The following is an 18,120-nucleotide window of genomic DNA, read 5'->3' as shown; positions in this document are numbered from 1 at the left end:
TCTCTCACCTTCAGCTCCCAGGATCACCAGGTTAGGCCTGGAAATCACCAGCAAGAGCGAGAGCTCCACCAGCTCCCTTATCGTTTCACCCACAGCCACTCTCGAGAACTTACTAGGAGCCAGCAACACCTCCAGGCCAGTTCTCAGTTTTTTTTTTTTTTTTTTAAGGTTTTTATTTATTTATTTTTGGCTCTGCTGGGTCTTCGTCGCTGCCCTCAGGCTTCCTCTAGTTGCCGCAAGCGGGGCTGCTTCCGTTTCCGAGCATGCGCTCAGCAGTGGTGCACAGGTTGAGCTGCTGGGCAGCATGTGGGGTCTTCCCGTGTCCCCTGCAGTGGCAGGCGGATTCCTAACCATCGCGCCACCAGGCAAATCCCCAGATCTCAGTTGCTAATACCATTCTCCAGGGAAGGAATCAAGATGACTTGGAGAAACGGTTCATTCTAGGATTCAGTCAGGAAATCTACAAAATAAGCCTGAACTTCTCCTAGAGGCAAAATGTAAAGAAGTGCTTAAAAAAAGAAAAAATCCACAGCACTGTGGGAATGTCAAAGGAACACAGGAGACAAATGAAGAGCTCCAGTGGCCAAAACTGAAACAATTTGAGTAACAAGATAAACTAATATTGGCTTATAATTGACAATATAGAATATACACAAGTTCTTGCTGATATAAAACAAATTATTGAGCAAATAAGTGGGAGAATTGACAAATCTCCTGTGTTACTTTGCCCTTTAGGACTTGAGGCATAATGATCTTCTAATTAAGAGCAGGCTATGCCCAATGACTTGCTTCCAAAAAACAAGGGGGATAAACGTAACTTCACAATGGAAAAACTAAAAAAAGCCTACCTCAGCCAGGTGGACATGATCAACATCAACATCGGTGATTAAGTCATGCACCCTTGATAAGGTGTGATGAGAATGGCACTTTAGCTCTATGAGCATCCTTCCAAAAACTCAAGATCCCAGTCTAATCAGGAGAAAACATCAGACAAATCCCAAGTGAGGGGCATTCTAGAAAACACTTGATCAGTATTTCTCCAAAGTACCAAGGTCATCTAAGCCAAGGAAAGGCTGAGAAACTGTCACAGAGTTAATGAAATGTTAACAGAGTGTCCCGGATGGAATTCAGGAAGAGAAAAAGGTAAAGATGAAGGCAATTTGAGTGAAGCGTTATCTAGTTAGTAACATATCAACATGGGTTCATGAACTGTGACAAGTACTTGTGAGCTGCACCCGGCTTCAAGATGGAGGGGAGTGCAGAGTCAGCCTCAGGGACATCAGGAGTTAAAGTGTGGGGTGCTTACCAGTCTGGGGGAAGGTCCTGGAGCGACACCCTACTGTGTGCAGCAGCCAGTGGGCAGGACCTGGCCTTGGGCTTCGCTCCTGGGAGTGAGGGAGGGGAGGTTGCCAGTTATAGGTGGGCTCATTAGTTACCAGGGAAACTAGCAGACGGCATGCCCCTCACCACACCTTTGGTACCAGTCAGGTGCATAGGCTACAGGTGAAACAGGCATTGGTGGAGCAGGTGATGCAGAATGCAGGGGAAAAACACTCCTGAGTGGCCTGACCGCACCCTAGTTCATAGCGGGAATTGGCTAGAGGGTAGTTTTCCTGTAAATCTAAAACTAGTCTAAAATAGAATATATTTTAAAATGGCATTGCAACATGTGGCAGAGTGAAAAGAAATATTCCTGATGAACTGGAATATTTTTTGTCTTTCTCATGTGATAAGCTCGCTGGGGCTGCAGCTGAGTTGTCTCAGTTGTGTGCGACCCCATGGACTGCAGCCCGCCAGGCTCCTTTGCCCATGGCGATTCTCTAGGCAAGAGTACTGGAGTGGGTTGCCAAGCCCTCCTCCAGGGGATCTTCCCAACCTAGGGATCGAACCCGGGTCTCCTGCATTACAGGTAGAGTCTTTACCACTGAGGCACTGGGGAAGCCTGTGTTAACCTTGATGTGCCTTTAATTCTCCAAGGCTGTTTATCCGTCAGATGGTGGATGATACACCTGAATTCTCTCTCTCTCCTCCTCCCCTTTGCCACTTAGGGCTGAATCCAGCACTTTGTAGCTCCACTTTGAGAACAGTCCATCTACTTTTAAAAGCCTTCCTCTCCTTGCTCTTGGTCCTCCACTGTGGTCATGTCCTTTGGGAAGCTAATTCCTGCGTTCTTGCTTGTTGAGAAGTCCTTTCCTGAAATATCTTTGCCTTTTGACAGTGACTCACTCCTAACAGGGGCAGGTGACCCAGGCAGAGGCAGATGGCTTGTCTGCTGGTCCATCAGGCCAACCTTCTGGCTCTTTCTTGGTAGTCACTGCTCCAAAGCAGATCCTTAGTTAACATTCATGAAGCCTGTCTGCTGCAGCAGTAAAGGACGCTGAACGAGGGACACCTGAGCTTGTGATCCCGCCCTGCCACCGGCCATGTGACCTTGGGGGGAGTCTCTGCTTCCTACAGTCCTGATCCATTCACCTCTAAGATGGGGAAGCAAATGACCTTGTCTCTTTCGCAGGGTATGAGGACCAATGTGAAAACAGACTCTCAAAATTCTATCAGTAGGATTTGCTGATATTACAGGGTGATATTAATACTTGGCCACATCCGACTGAGCGACTGAACTGCACTGAACATCATTGTTAGGGGAACCACTAACTGAAACTGCCCGCCCTGCCCAGGCCCGATAGTAACCACTTGCATGAGTTATCTTAAAACAGGAGGTCCTGGTTAACAACATGAGCCTAACAAGCTTCTACTATCTGGAGGAATTCAGGAAAGATCAGAAGGAGAAAGTAGACACCAGTCCATATGTCTTACCAACTTCCCAGAGTCCTTCTCTCTGGAATCCATCTTGGCTGAGGAATGCGCATGCCATGCATGCGCCACCAGGAAGGACCCTGAATCAGAATGACTGACTGGAGAAAAGCTAGGAACGAACCCCATCACCATAAAACCCAAGACTGCGAGTCCCGTGGCAGAGCAGTCCTCCTGGGTTCCCTGACCCTCCTGCTCTCCACCCGGGCGCCCCTTCCTGATAAAGTCTGTTGCCTTGTCAGCACACATGTCTCCTTGGACAATTCACTTCTGAGTGTTAGACAGGAGCCCACTTTTGAGCCCTGGAAGGGGTGCCCCCTCCTGAAACATCGTAAGAGAGATTCAGTGCTGCAGTCACGCCAAACAAATTGAAATGCTGGTGTCTGGAGCAGAGAAAGTTTTCAGGAGAATGTGTGGTTCCTGCTCAAAGAAGGAGCCAAACCCTCCGAAGGTTTTCAGGGAGAAATTTTTATAAGCAAAATGTGGGGTGTGGCTGCAGGGTGAGTGACTTTCTTCTGATTGGTTGGTGGTGAGGTAGCAGGGTGGGGGTCTAGGATTCTTGTGTTCAGCCTGAAGTTACCATCTTCCACCTGGTTGGGGGGTCTTTGTTCTTGCAGAAAAGCTCAGGGTATTGTTATCTATCTTTAATCACTGCACTGTGGTTTATGGGTTGGTTTCTGCATTGGTTGGCTTTTTACTGGTTCTGCATTCCCTATTTCTCTGATTAGTAGCTGTTTGAATCTGCCCTTATCCTGCAAGTAAGGCAAGATGAGGCATATATGTCATTTTGGACTAAGGGGAAGGATGTAGGGGTCTGGGACTTTGAAGGGAAATAAGGTAATTCACAGCAAGATGGGAAGAGTTAGTGTTTGGTAAATACATGTTTGTTAGGTCATCTAGAGACAGTGACCACAGAGAGGACTTTGATCAAAAGCCCTTGCTGGGTTCCTCTCTGTCACACCTACTTCATGAGTTATTTATGGTGATAGCTTCTTCCTGGAACAGGCCTCTCTTAAATTATCTAACTTAAATACCTTTTAGGCAGTTAGGGGAAAGTTTAAAGGTTCTTCTTGAGTCTTCTAGGGCTTGCTTATTTTCAGCTGGAAATAATCTGTGTGCAGAGTGGTGCATCTTGGGGCAGTGTGCCCTGAACCCCATCAGGTTCAATCTCTCAACTTGTTAGTTTTTTTTTTTTTAAATGAATGAATGTATTTATTTTTGGCCACGCTGGATCCTTGTTGCCGTGCACAGGCTCTGGAGTGCTTGGGGTTTCAGTAGCTGTGGTGCATGGGCTCGCTGGTGGCAGCTTGAGGGCTCTGGAGCTCCAGCTCGGTAGTTGTGACTCACGGGCTTTGTTACCCCTAGGCAAGTGGGATCTTCCCAGACCCACGTCCAAGATCGTGTGGGATGGAACCCACATCCCCTGCATTGGCAGTTGGATTTTTAGCCACTGGACCACCAGGTAAGTCCCAGCTTGTTAGCTTTATATTTTTGTTGAATAGAAATCATCTGTTCTTTTCAAGGAGCTCTAATACCACACCTCTACTGCGTGCGTGCTCACTCAGTTGTGTCTGACTCTTTGTGACCTCATGGACTATAGCCTGCTAGGCTCTTCTGTCCGTGGGATTTCCCAAGCAAGTATACCAGAGCAGGTTGCCATTTCCTCTTCCAGGGGATCTCCCCGAGTCAGCCGGATTTAGGGCCTTAGTGGTCTTTATTTAGTAGGTTCAGGTGGATGCTTTTAATTTCACTCGCCATCTCAGTTGGGTGAAGAGGGTCTATGCTTTGGTTTGTGTGACTCTGCAACTAGGCCTAGTGAGTAGAAGCTGAGAGGCGGCAGAGAGAAGGACTTAATAGTTTGGAGTTCTCCAACCCCCATCTTCAGGAGGAGAGGAGTCTCTGGGAGCTGGCTGAGTGCAGGTCAGGGCACTGTTTCTGACTGTGACTATGACAGACAGTAAGAAATGCATTCTGTACCTCATACAACATGAAATGATATTCATCCTCACTATGCATGAGGCACTCTAGTTTCTATTTCATAAAAAAGAAATGCTGGGTAATGACCCACTGGTGGGTGGTCAGTAGCTGTGTGAAAAATCAGACTGGATTAGAGCCTAGTGATTCCAGCATCAGGCTTCCCAGGTGGAGCGAGTGGTAAAGAACCTGACTGCCAAAGCAGAAGATGTAAGAGATGTGGGTTCGGATCCCTGGTTCAGGAAGATCCCCTGAAGGAGGGCATGGCAACCCATTCTGGTATTCTTGCCTGGGAAACACCAGGGACAGAGGCGCCTGGCGGGCTACAGTCCATAGGGTTGCAAAGAGCTGGACATGACCGAAGTGACTTAGCACGCACGCATGCACTCCCAGAGTCCAGCTCCAGCAGCCAGGGATTCAACCTGAAGAGATGGACAGTGTTGGCGGATGAGACAGCCTCTCAGTTTTTTGGACTGCCTCTTTATTTCAAGTTTAAGATTCTCTTTTATACTTTTACAAAAACATTAGGTCAGAGGTTTGACGTTTTCAGTTCCCCTCTCCCAGATTATTATCTCCATAAATCATTGTTGCTCTTCAAACAGAGTTCCTGCTTCAGTGATTCTCTCGAAATCAGCCTTATCATCTATTATCTACCTCTTCTAATGTGTCCTATAGTTAACTTGTTATTACATTGTAGCTCATGCTACATTCCTCAGTTTACTACTTATCTTCCTAAATCCTGTTTGCCCCTAACATCCTAAGCTCACTATCTCTTAAAAAGGCTTCTAGCTATAGTGTCTCTAAAATTCCTAACTTCTATAAGCTATGGTAAAATATGCTAACTTTACAACATTCCTTAAATCTTTAACTTCTAACTATTTTAATTATTTTTAAGCCCTAAATTCAGTAAACTTCTTTGCCATAAACATTTTCCTCACAAATAGGCTTCAGATAGTAATCCCTCCCATGGCCTCAAGCTGTGGCCTCTGTGCTCATCCTGGAACACTCTTCTGTAAAAGTCCTTAAACAAATGTCAATGATTAACTTTATGAATTATTCTCTGAGCACAGCTGCAGAAGGCTTTGTGCCTTCTCTTGCTCCTCTCAAGAACAATAAGCACCTTAATATTCTTTTTCAGTCAACTCAGCCGAGGAGAGAAAAAGACAAGTCAGAATTACATGGCCTAACTCCTTCATCCCGGGGCCGTGCGTGCGGAATGAGGAGAAGGGGCTGGGGCTGTGCCTCCATTTTGTTAGTAATGCCTAACGTGGCTCCCGACAATGCACGACTCCAGTGTCAGCGTCACTTGGGAACCAATTAGAAATGTGGGCACTCAGCTCCTCCCCATACCTGCTGCATCGGAATCTGCATCTAAGGCAATTTTACAATGAAAGAGGAATCAAAGTTAACCACTGTGACTCAATCCCATTTGTATGCTGGCACATGGGAGCAAAAGGGATGGAGGCAGCAGGAGTTTTTACTGTAGCTGACGTTGGGGGAAGCAGTGCTGAGTCAGGCTCAGGCGTGGATTCTATGTCTCTCAAGTGTGCTGCAACAGAGTGCACGTGTTGGCCTCAGGTCCAGCTCTAAAGGACCCCCGGGAGGTGGGGAAGATGGCCCTGTGTCACTTGGCAGCTGGCCAGGTGCTGGGCACTAAGCCTATCCCATAAATCAGCTCATCTGTTATTTCCCGTTTGTTATATACAGTCTGCTTCTCTGGTGGCTCAGAGGTTTATATACAGCCTTCAGCAAAGTTTGCCCACATATTCCAGCTTTGTCCCAGCTGTGCTAAGGGGCATTAGGGACAAGTTCTGGGCTTGACAATGGCTGTAACATTAGAAGGGGGAGAAGGATCAATTTCATGGGAGCAGTAGTGCCTTCTGAGTCCCTAAGGGAAAGGTTAGTCACAGAGGACCACACCTAGTGTTTTGAGACCCAGCAGTCCCGGCCCATAGATGACATCGTCCCCTGACAGCTTCAAAGTCTCTGTGTCTGCTTTGTGCTGAGAGAGCTGGTGGCCCCTCTGCAAATGTTCCTTACCTTTGTGCCCCACCGAGGCTTTAAAATTCTGTCAAGAATGTTTAGTCTCAGAGTATCTACAAAGCCCATGGATGCAGAGCTAGGTCGTCTTAGGTGCAAAGATGTGCAGTCCATGTCTAACTTTACAGACTCCCAGAATGGTCATGTCTTAAAAATATTTACGAAGAAATGAAACAGGACCCCAAAAGTCAAAAGCTCTTCAAGCTTCCCTCACCACCCTCCCCAGTAAAGACACCCATTATTGAGTGAATCTGGCTTTTGTGTTGTATTACCATTATTAAACCTGATGAGACTGCAGATGTTAAAAATGGAATAACTGTGGGAGTGTGAAGTCTGCACTGGGCTTGCAGCCTCAGCCAGTGTCTTCTTCTGCAGCCTCGGATGGGCTCAGCTCACTGCCACCAAGCACTGTGGACAGAGACAGCTCACCGCCACCAAGCACCACGGACAGACACAGGGCAGCCGGCGGAGACTCTTGCAGGCTCACAGTGCGGCCAGGATGGGATGACCAACACGCCTGGCTTCCCCAGTGGCTGATCCAACTACGCTGGATATAGTTTATCACGAAGCAAAACGTACTCAGAGGGATCACTTGGAGGGTGAAATTTCACCCTTTCACGGGAGAAATTTGTTTTGGTTCCCCAACTAAGAGACCTGCACTGTCCAAATGCCTTTATGTAAAGGAATACATTTAATCTGGAGGGAAGAATTATCTGGCAGATTCAGATTTTCAAACCTGACGCTTTTGTGTGCTAAGCTCTTTGGAGCTGGTATGTGTTTTGACCTCAGTATGCATGGAAAATGACACCTCTTTTCCAATTTATGCCTTTCTTTGCATCAGTAGGATCAGATAAGAAAAACCTGTTTTTCCCTATTCTTAGTATCTTCTGGAATCTCACAGTTTTGAAACTGGAGAATTAAGTTTTTTCATGTAGACATGAGGGTCTTTAACAAACCTATCATTTAACACTATTGTTCACCCTTGGCAAAATCTTGATTAAGAGCAAGCAAGATGGTAATCAAATATTCAAAAATACTTCGGAGCACCACTTTCAGCTCCTCCTGGCAATGCCAGTATTTTTCAGAGCAAATGTAGTCTAACTACACTTTATCTCTAAAATCAGACAAGTCTGATAAAAATAGAAATCAATGATTCTACTCTTTGTGAAAGAAGACAAATTATGCTTTGAGAGAAAATAATTTGCTATAAAGTATAAAATGTTTTAATATTTATATCTTATAATAAAACCATGACATGTTTATAAACACTCTATCAAGCATTTTTTTACAACGGGGCCACCGCTGGCAACTGGCAACGCAATAAATATGCAAAGACGCAGTGAGTATGAAATATACATCTTGATTTTATAATCGTGTGTGCTTTATTTTTTACACAAATGGAATGGAAGTGTCGAATATTTACACTTAACAGGAGTGTAAGCTGTGCAGTGTCTCTGTAAACTCCAGCCCAGGCAAGGAGTCTTCCCCCTCCCCTCCCATCCTGCACAATGGAGAAGCATCCAGTCAGAGAAAACTGTTACAAAACTTGGCATACTGAAAGGATCTCACGCATACAGCCTGGTGCACTCGGAAGTTAAGACGCGTTTAGGAAACACAGATTCAAAAAGGAGAAAAGTTCGCCATCTCATGGGGAGTGCCTTGCCATTTGGTTGTCTGTCCTCGTGAGTTGCTAGGGAGATTCTGTCTTCTGTCTTTTAGATGATCTTTGTCTAAACCATTCAACCTGTCTTAAGCTTGTCCTCAGCTGCTACAAGAAACTGCACAGCTGTACAAAAAATGATTTCCAAAGCACAGTTTTCAGTGAGGAAGGATATTTACAGACTAAAGTGTGTGTGTAGGTTTCCATCCACAGTCACGCGTACCCAATGTGGTAAGTGTATACATGATATACAAACCACATATGCCATACATACACAGAAGTAAAATGTATATCCACAGAATTCTGGAGGGAGTCCTCTTTCAAATCAATTGTCACAGGAGAGACTCCACATGCTCTAAGGGAAATGTCCCCTTTTGTTCCTGTAGGAGTGACAAATTACTATGATAAACTTAGGAACTAGCCTGAGTCTCTGACTTAAATATTTTTGTAGGAATTTAGGCAGGACCAAGACAGGAAAAAAAAAAGATGTAATTTCACCAGCAAGTCCATTCAATCTCACCAGAGCAATCACCAGCTGAAAAGCAGAGGGAGCTTCAGATGAAAAGAGGAAAAAGAAAGCTTATGAATGGGGGAAAAAAAATCTCTCTCTCTCCAAACCAAGGTGATGGCATGGCTTCCACGAGAAGAAAGAGGTTTGCTGTCAGAACAACTGTTGGGGCTGGAGTCTGCCTTTAGCGAAAGGAAGTGTCCTTGGAACCGTGGGGTGGTGCTGGGAGTGGGCTCCTTGTGGACCAGGCTTCAGGCAGAAAGGGACCCAGGTGCCGGCAGGGCCCAGGGCACGTGCATCGTCACTGCCTGGGCAGCGGTGCAGGCTGGCTCGGGGAGGCCTGCTGGAGCTGGCTCCAGCCGGGACCTCATGCACGCTCAGCTTAGCTTTCTGGGCTGCCTGGGTGAAAATGGTGACCCAAAGAATCTGTGTCATGAGTCCAGCGTGTGGACTTGCTGTCTGAATCAGCCAGGAGCCCTTAAAGGACAGAAAAATTAAGAAGCGGGTTATGGGAGAGGAGGTGGCCAGAGACGTGAGAAGAGAAAGTACAGAAACGGTGGAGACAGAGGAAGAGGTAAGGGAGTGTCTGAGATGGTGGGAGAGACGGACAAAGAGATGAGGGAACAGAGGGCAGGGAGTAAGGAAGGGATGAGGGAGACAGCCAACGACTCGGAGGAGATAGGAAGGATGAAGGGAGAGGTACATGAAAGAGATGGAACGAGCTAGAACCAGGAGGAGAAGAGCAAAGGGAAAGAATGAGATGAAAAGAACAGAGGCCAGAGCCATAGGAGTGGGGAGCTCTTCCCCTGGCTCGGAGTCCTGAAGGGCTGGCAGTGGGATTCAAGACAGCTCACAGGCACCTGAGTGCAGCTCCGGAAAGATGGGCGCACCCAACAGAGCCAACCCAAGAGCATAGGGCTGGGAGGAAAGGCCTGCAAAGAAATGGCCCACAGATCCCGTGGGAGGAGAGCCGGAAACAAATGCCCCTGCAATTAGCTGACGAGTGGGATTTTTGATTTTGGTAAAGCTGAGACCCCCGTGGTGCTACACATTGTACCAGAGCATGAAAAATAGCACCAGTGACACGATCTGGCACTTTTCCGAAAGGGCCCAGCGTGTGAAGGTGACATTGCGCCCCCAGCAAGCTTTCAGATTGGAGAGAGCTCTCGACAAAGTTTGCGGTGTTAGCACCAGTCTGGCCCCAGGCTCCGCGTGCATTTGCACCAGTTGTAATCTGGGTAGCTTTCGCGCCATTTCCATCTTAAGTCATCGGGTCTGCGGCAAAATATACCCGTGGGTTGGAGCCGTGGAGACCTCAACATTGGGAAGCGCAAGACAACACAACAAATGGAGGTGTAAATTCTACAGGAAAAGACCCTCTCACCAATTGGCTTGGTGATTCTTCAAGCAAATATATATGTCTATATATATTTATATAAATCTACATAAAAAAAATCAGTGCAAATGCCATTTCTTATCTGGAAGCATCTACACTAGGAAAATAATTATATTACTACAAAACCAAGGGTTGGTGGTTCAATTTGATTGTACTCAGCCACAGCAATACTTAATATTAAATGGAAAAGCACATCACACGACCCGCGGAAACATCTATTCATTAATGACAGTCCTCTAAATAAATGGTTGCATGCTCAGTTGAGAAACCAAAGAAGTTATCATGGTGGCCTAAAAGTAGAGCTGGGATCAGGAATGGCATTCTGGTGGCGGAAACTTCTGGGAGCAAAGACGGATGAAAGTAGGCCTTGACCTGAAACTGGCGAATTGCAGACATGGCTACGTTTTTGACATTTTGAACACTCTAAAGAAGTCTTGGGAAATTTAACTCTCATCAGAGGGAAAATGGATTGCTAGCCCTTCCATTGGTAAAGGCAGCCTCCAGACTATAGGTAGATGCGTGGCTTTGCATCTCTTGTGTCTGTTTTGGTGACTGCAGCCAGGCAGACTGTGGTGTTTTAGTGTCAAATGAAAAATGCTTGTTTTTGGAAAGAGACCCTCATTCTGAGCTCTGATGTTCTTCCTGTGAAGAAGCCCCATCACTGCTGATGGCTCTGCCTCTCGCTCTCCCATCCCAGCCGGCATGCTGGTTTGCTGCACAGTGTGGCAGAATCCTGCCAGGTCTGGATGTACCCCAGAAATAAGGCGACGGGGCTTAGTCTGGGCATGCATACGACCCAGAGTTGAGTAGTTACAGAGATCACTGGAAAGTCTCTCTCTAAACACCTGGGGTGCAAGCAATGCTGATGTCACCAGCTCTAAAGTGGGAGATAGGCTTCGGGAAGTTTCTTTTTTTTAATCATCATAGTTATAATTGCTAAAAAATAAACTTGGTCCAGGTGCAGCCCCCAAGAAAGGCAGTTCAATTGGTTGAGCTCGAAGTCATTAATGGTCTTTCCTGGTGGTTCTCTCTCTGTCCTGTACACAGAAACAAAAGCCTGCACCCCTCACCCGCTCCTGTCAGATCCTCCCCTTCTCTCTCTCTTCCTCAAAGAAATATTGCATCTTAGGACAGATCTCTCCACGGCTCTGCACCTTCTCTGGCTCTTACAAAAGCCCTCAGTTTACTTATAAAACAGACAGAAGAGTCCTAATTATTCATGACAGCCAAAATACTAAATGATCCTTTAAGAGTTGTATGTAAGTTACTAGGAACAACATTATTCAGCTATTTGCATGGCAGGCCCAGGGTATTTAACAAGAAAAAAGCAAAAACTTTCCTTTACATCATTGGTATGAATTTGTCTTTGAAAGCCATCAGCTTGAAAAAAATGCATTAACCAAATGTCCTCCAAAAATATCCACGAGGGCAACTCATTAAGGGATGTGCTCCATGAGAGTGGATCTCTGACGTGGGAGGAGGATCGCGGGAGGTAATGAGGGAGAAGTCTTTGTCAGGCTTTAGAAGGAACTCATATGCTCTTAATGGATCACTGGCAACAAAAGGGAGAGTGCAACTTTCTGTTCTTGAGTTGGATCATCTGCAGATAGTGCATACACTTAGTCTTTCAATTAATCTTTACAAAATATTTCACAAAACTTTTTTTAACCTATAGAAATTCGCTTCTATACATTTAATATATTTTTATTGTATAAATTATTCTCATCTTTAGTGCCTTCTTTCAGTTTATAAACGGCAAAATAGACAATAAACAATCATAAAGCTAACCCCAGGTGGAATCCCCTCCTCCCAGTGAGGTCAGTCCTCCACACACTTGTGAATTTTATGAAATGCTCATCTTTGTAGATGCCAGGCAAAGAAACTACACGCTCGTCCCTCTCTGATAGGAATGTTATGCTGTCTCCAAAGGGACTCCTTGCCTTCCCCTCCCCCATTCTTTCTTTTGCTTGTAAAGAAATCAAAGGATGTGCATAGTCCTAAAATTTGAAGTGTACCAATTATAGATGTGGGTAATGGGAAGGTTGGTGAAGTTCAAGTGCTGGCAACTTTTCTTTAAAGCGAAAAACACGGGGAGCTCAGCAGCTAAGTCAGCTCTGGACATCTGCTGGGTGAGGAGGCTGCCCATCTCTTGGGCACGGAGCCCATCAGAGGTTCGTCCCTACACCTGGCACTTTGAGCAAACCAAAGCCTTCCCCGCGTACTGCGAAGTCTTTTCTGTCCCACCCTTTGGCCCCTCCTTTTCCTTCATGGCTTCACACAGTTTGTGTTGTACATTCATAAGAATTCACATTGACTGCAAAAACATAAATGCAACAAAAACATAAAAGCCTCCAAGTAGTATATTATATATATTTTGTTCTTCTAAATGCTCTTCTGTCATTGTTGGAGGTGCAGTAGCTAATTTATAACTTCTCCTTTGAGGGAATCCAGATGAAAGGCCCAGACTGCTCTTCAATAACAAGCTTGCATTGGTTATAGATATCTTCTAGGGTGTCGCCTTGGACGATAGCTGGAACAAGAGCAAACACACCGGAGTCAGGAAGCATTTCCTGGCTGGTGAAGAATGACCATCAATCATGTAGAAGAAGCTCAAACAGTGACAAACTCATCAGGAGGCTTCATATGACTTCACAATAATAAGAAAAAGCAGAGATTCACTTAAGCAAGGTCACATCAATGATTTAAAAAATGCTTTTAAGGCATGTCCTAGATTAGTAATAAATATATCAGTCTTCCTTCTTTCTACATGTCTCTCTGTAGTTCTACATGATGAATCACTCATTTATTTAAGTTTTATGGGTGTTGACTCTGGGCCAGGCACTGAGCTAGGCATTGATCAATTTTCAGACTGAGAGCTCCCTGTTACCAAAGAAAGCTGGACTTATATTCTCCAGCTTATATTCTCTTATAAGCTGGACTTATATTACTTATTTTATAATGGGCAGAAATTAGAATATTTTAGATGCAGAGGAAATAATAAGGATTTTAGAAAAAACTTTAGTTACTCTCCTCAATCCCCAAAACCTTTAATAAGAAACTTTATTCATTCTCCAAGTAATCTAATAAATTGAGATTTTCCCATTCAGGGCTCTTCATAGTGAGAATATCTTATGGCAATTACTTGCAAAAAATACATAAAATAGAAGGAAACACACAGTGTATTACCCCAAAAACCAATTCACTTACAGTAGATTTAAATACATTTTATTATCTCCTTTGGACAAAAACTATCTTGTAGATAGATATCCCAAACACATCAATACTATCCGTATGACACTGGGGCTTAAAAAGAAGTCGTTACTGAAACATGGTTTAGATTTTCAAAAACAGTCCTTGGAATGTGCTGATCATTATATTTTATTCCTGAATATAAAGCATTGTTCAACATGTACATTGTTTTGAACATACTGGATGTTCTTTTAGGGGGAAACATAACTCATATCTTTGTTACTGATGGAAATTTTACTTAAGATTTACCTGATTCAACATATTTGCAAACTGCTAAGGCACCAGCTTTCTCATCTTTTGATTGAGATAAAAAGGAAAACACCTAACTTCATGTAAGGTAACTCGGGAGGAAAGTTCTTGTTTTAAACCATTAGTTGTAACTGTATGTAGGCTTAATCTCTGAGTTGTGTCCAACTCTTTGTGATCCCACGGCCTGAGTTCTGCACTGAACTTAGAGGATCTTCCCGACCCAGGGATCAAACCCGGGTCTCCTGCACTGCAGGAAAACTCTTTACCATTTGAACTACAGGGAAGACCTATCAGTTGTAAGGCAAATTCCAAAGTTTGAACACTTTTTGGACCTGATCAGTGTTTCATGGAAGTATATAAGAATAGAGAACCTATGATACCCAGGACAAAATATCCCCCCTAATTTATGTTTCCAAGGAAATATTTAAAAAGAAAAAACATTTTTTTATGCATTAAGATATGACATGGAATTAACTGAAACACACGAAGTGCTTCAAGCATCTTCTTCTGGTGCCTAATGGGGAGACAGACCCAGAGGCTCATGAAGCAGAGACTAGAGACCCTGGGACTACTTTTCAAGAGTAACTGCTTTGGACAGTGCACATCTGGAGCCTTAAAAGTTTCGTTTTCAAATTTCTGATCATCTCAGGGAGAGAAGTTGGATGAGATTTTGTTGTTGTTGTTCAGTTGCTAAGTCCTGTTCGACTCTTTGTGACCCCATGGACTGCAGCACACCAGGCTTCCCTGTTCTTCACTATCTGTCTCCTGGAGTTTGCTAAAATTCATGTCCATTGAGTTGGTGATGCTATCTAACCATCTCCTCCTCTGCTGCCCCCTTCTCCTTTTGCCTTCAATATTTCCCAGCATTTAGGTCTTTTCCAATGAGTCATCTTTGAATGAGATACTAATGCTTAACATCTCTCTCCCAGGAGATAGCTCAGTCTCTGCCACTCATGGTTTTGGGTAGGGCCAGTGGGAACCAGGAAGCTGAATCCAGAGAAGAAGGAACCCAGAGTTTTGAATCAAATGGAAGAAGTGGCAAATAAGGCATTTTTAGCAGGAAGGTGCTAGAGCCCAGGTATACCAGGCCCAGAGCCCCCTCCATGCCAATGTCAGACAATTCATCCTCTTTCTCACAGTACAAATGCGAATGAACATACCTGTAAAATATTCTCCAAATTCTTGTTCTAGCTTAATTGCACGGTCATAGGTTTTCTTGGCTTGTTCCTCTGTTAGACGCTTATTCATTTCCCTGGGAAAAGGGAGAGTCTGGTGTTAGAACACAAAGGGAACACACCAAATCCTGAAAAACTACAGTGGACGTGGCCGAGTGCAATCTTAGCAGCAGCTTCCTAGCCCTTGACGGACTCCTCTTTGTTGGGATGTTTTCAGCCACAACAATGAACTCCCTGTCGCTGCCCCCATCCTCCCCTATCGCTGCCCCCACCCCAGGGCGCTCACGCTCCCAGGGGGTCGTCTCTTGGTCCCATGTTAGATTGAAGATGAATCTATTTTCATGATATCCACTCACTAGTTCTGTCCTCTGCAGCTCTGCAGAGCAGAACCGAACCTCCTTCTTCCAGGACAGGCCTTTGGGTGTTTAAGTGCTGATGTGTCCCTCAGGGCTTCCATTCTTCCAGAAAAAACTGCCCTGCTTCCTTCATCTATTCTTTCATTGGATATGATTTGGAAATGTGTAACTTTCCTGGTCACCCGTCCTTAGATTTTGTTCTCGTCTGTCTCAACCTCTTTTATTTTTATTTTATTTTATTTTTTAACTTTACAATATTGTATTGGTTTTGCCATACATCAACATGAATCCGCCACAGGTATACACGTGTTCCCCATCCTGAACCCTCCTCCCTCCTCCCTCCCCGTACCATCCCTCTGGGTCGTCCCAGTGCACCAGCCTCAAGCATCCAGTATCCTGCATCGAGCCTGGACTGGCGACTCATTTCATATATGATATTATACATGTTTCAATGCCATTCTCCCAAATCATCCCACCCTCTCCCTCTCCCACAGAGTCCAAAAGACTGTTCTACATCAGTGTCTCTTTTGCTGTCTCGTATACAGAGTTATTGTTACCATCTTTCTAAATTCCATATATATGCGTTAGTATACTGTATTGGTGTTTTTCTTTCTGGCTTACTTCACTGTGTATAATAGGCTCCAGTTTCATCCACCTCATTAGAACTGATTCAAATGTATTCTTTTTAATGGCTGAGTAATACTCCATTGTGTATATGTACCACAGCTTTCTTATCCATTCATCTGCTGATGGGCAGATGTCCTGGCTATTATAAACAGTGCTGCGATGAACACTGGGGTACACGTGTCTCTTTCAATTCTTCAACCTCTTTTAAATACGGGACGTTGCTGTTGTTGTTCAGTCGCTCAGTTGTGTCCGACTCTTTGTGACCCCGTGGACTGCAGCATGCCAGGGTTCCCTGTCCTTCATCATCTCCTGGAGTTTGCTCAAACTCATGTCCATTAAGTCCATGACTTAGAATTGAACACAATCTTCTGGGGTGGCCAGAGGGAGGGGAGGAGAGCAAGTGGAGAGAAGGGAAGATACTTCACAGCTTTCCGGAGCTCATTCCATCTAAGAGAATAAGACTTGACTGTTCTCAGGTTCTGACCTCATAGAAAGCTTAGATCTCTTGACCTTCCCACCCTCCCCAAAGGCTGCTGTTCATCTTCAGTGTGGGCAGCAGACACGTGGAGTGGAGAAACAGAGACAGTCTTCCAACAAATTATAGAAAACGAGACGGGCGCCTCAGGCATGTGTGTCTTTCAGGCTGAAAAAGGATTCTGTAGCTCTAGAGGCTCAACTTCAAGCTGTAAGGCATGTCTATAGCCAAAGAGCTCTGGACTTCCTCTGTTTTTATTATCAAATGGAATTTCAAGGAACTGCTAAAGATGGCTTGACTTAAAGATGCAGAGAGAATGGAACAATCAAAAACTCTGGGACCAAAATATTTCAAACAGGCTCTAAGTAAGTCATATCAAATAGTGAGCTGGAAAGAGAAGCCTGGCAGGAAGGAATCTCTGACGCCTATTTTGTTTTATTTTTGTTTGGATAGGAATTGCTGTTCAGTTGCTAAGTTGTACCCAACTCTTTGTGACCCTACAGACTGCAGCACGCCAGGCCTCCCTGTCCATCACCAACTCCCAGAGTTTACTCAAACCCATGTCCATTGAGTCCGTGATGCCATCCAACCATCTCATCCTCTGTTGTCCCCTTCTCCTGCCTTCAATCTTTCCCAGCATCACGGTCTTTTCCAACGAGTCGGCTCCTCTCATTAGGTGGCCAAAGTATAGAAGCTTCAGCTTCAGCATCAGTCTTTCCAATGAATATTCAGGACTGATTTCCTTTAGGATGGACTGGTTTGATCTCCTTGCGGTCCAAGGGACTCTCAAGAGTCTTCTCCACCATCACAGTTTGAAAGCATCAGTTCTTCGGTGGATAGGAAAATGGGCTGTAATTACACCAGGCGCTCTCTGTCCTTTCTGTTAGTCTCTCAGCTGTTGGTGTATCATTAACTGTAGGTGTGTGCTGCTTAATCATTGTGAGATTATTTAGATCCAACAAAGTTTCAAGGACAAATTGAGGAGGGAGGAAAATGGAGAGTAACCTAATCTATGGATTCCCAACCAGGGGCAGCTTTATCCTTCCATGTCTTCTAGGTGTGAACATTTTTTTTTTGCCAACCAAATACACCATATTTCTTATGTTTGGCAAAACTAATACAATTATGTAAAGTTTAAAAAATAAAATAAAATTAGAAAAAAAAAAAAAAAGAATAAACCTGAAGTCTATGTTAAAAAAAAAAAAAAGAATATTTTACCTTCTCATTCTTTCTTAATCAAAGACATTTTATTACTCAAAGACTGATAATCATTGCCTCTGATCATTATAAAAACATCAGTGTGACTGCACTGGGCTGATAAAAGTTCAGCCAAGAGCAAAGACATTTTGGTTGGTCCATCGGGATGCATCAGAGGTGCAGACAGAATTTTGAAGGCATTGCTGCCTTTGCCTCTCACTTTAGGAAGTCAGAGAACTGGGTCTGGAGCATGTAGTCTTAATTCCTTTTTCAGAGCAAGTAACTGAGGCCAGAAGTAGTAAGTAAGACTTGCTTAAGGTAAAGGAGTGAATTTCATGAAAGCACTCAAAGTTATTGTTTTTCACTAATCAATTTTTAGTTAAACAGACTTTTCATTACACTA

The 18,120-nt window shown here is 44.5% G+C and overlaps 1 protein-coding gene across 20 annotated transcripts in view; it reads right to left on the bottom strand.

The window, feature by feature from the left end:
- Positions 1–8,184: 8,184 nt before the first annotated feature.
- Positions 8,185–18,120, bottom strand: part of DLG2 (discs large MAGUK scaffold protein 2) — a 2,332,068-nt gene continuing 2,322,132 nt past the window's right edge. For all 20 annotated transcript variants that reach the window (XM_070783335.1, XM_070783336.1, XM_070783337.1 and 17 more), the window contains 2 exons: positions 15,048–15,139; positions 8,185–12,919 (listed from right to left, as the gene is read on the bottom strand). In XM_070783335.1, the coding sequence (XP_070639436.1) occupies positions 12,813–12,919; positions 15,048–15,139 (199 nt within the window). In that variant the 3' untranslated portion in view covers positions 8,185–12,812. The remainder of the gene's footprint in view (positions 12,920–15,047; positions 15,140–18,120) is intronic.

Source organism: Bos indicus, chromosome 29 (genome assembly GCF_029378745.1).
Source record: "Bos indicus isolate NIAB-ARS_2022 breed Sahiwal x Tharparkar chromosome 29, NIAB-ARS_B.indTharparkar_mat_pri_1.0, whole genome shotgun sequence".
NCBI lineage: Eukaryota > Metazoa > Chordata > Mammalia > Artiodactyla > Bovidae > Bos > Bos indicus.
This window is presented reverse-complemented; position numbering and strand designations above follow the sequence as displayed.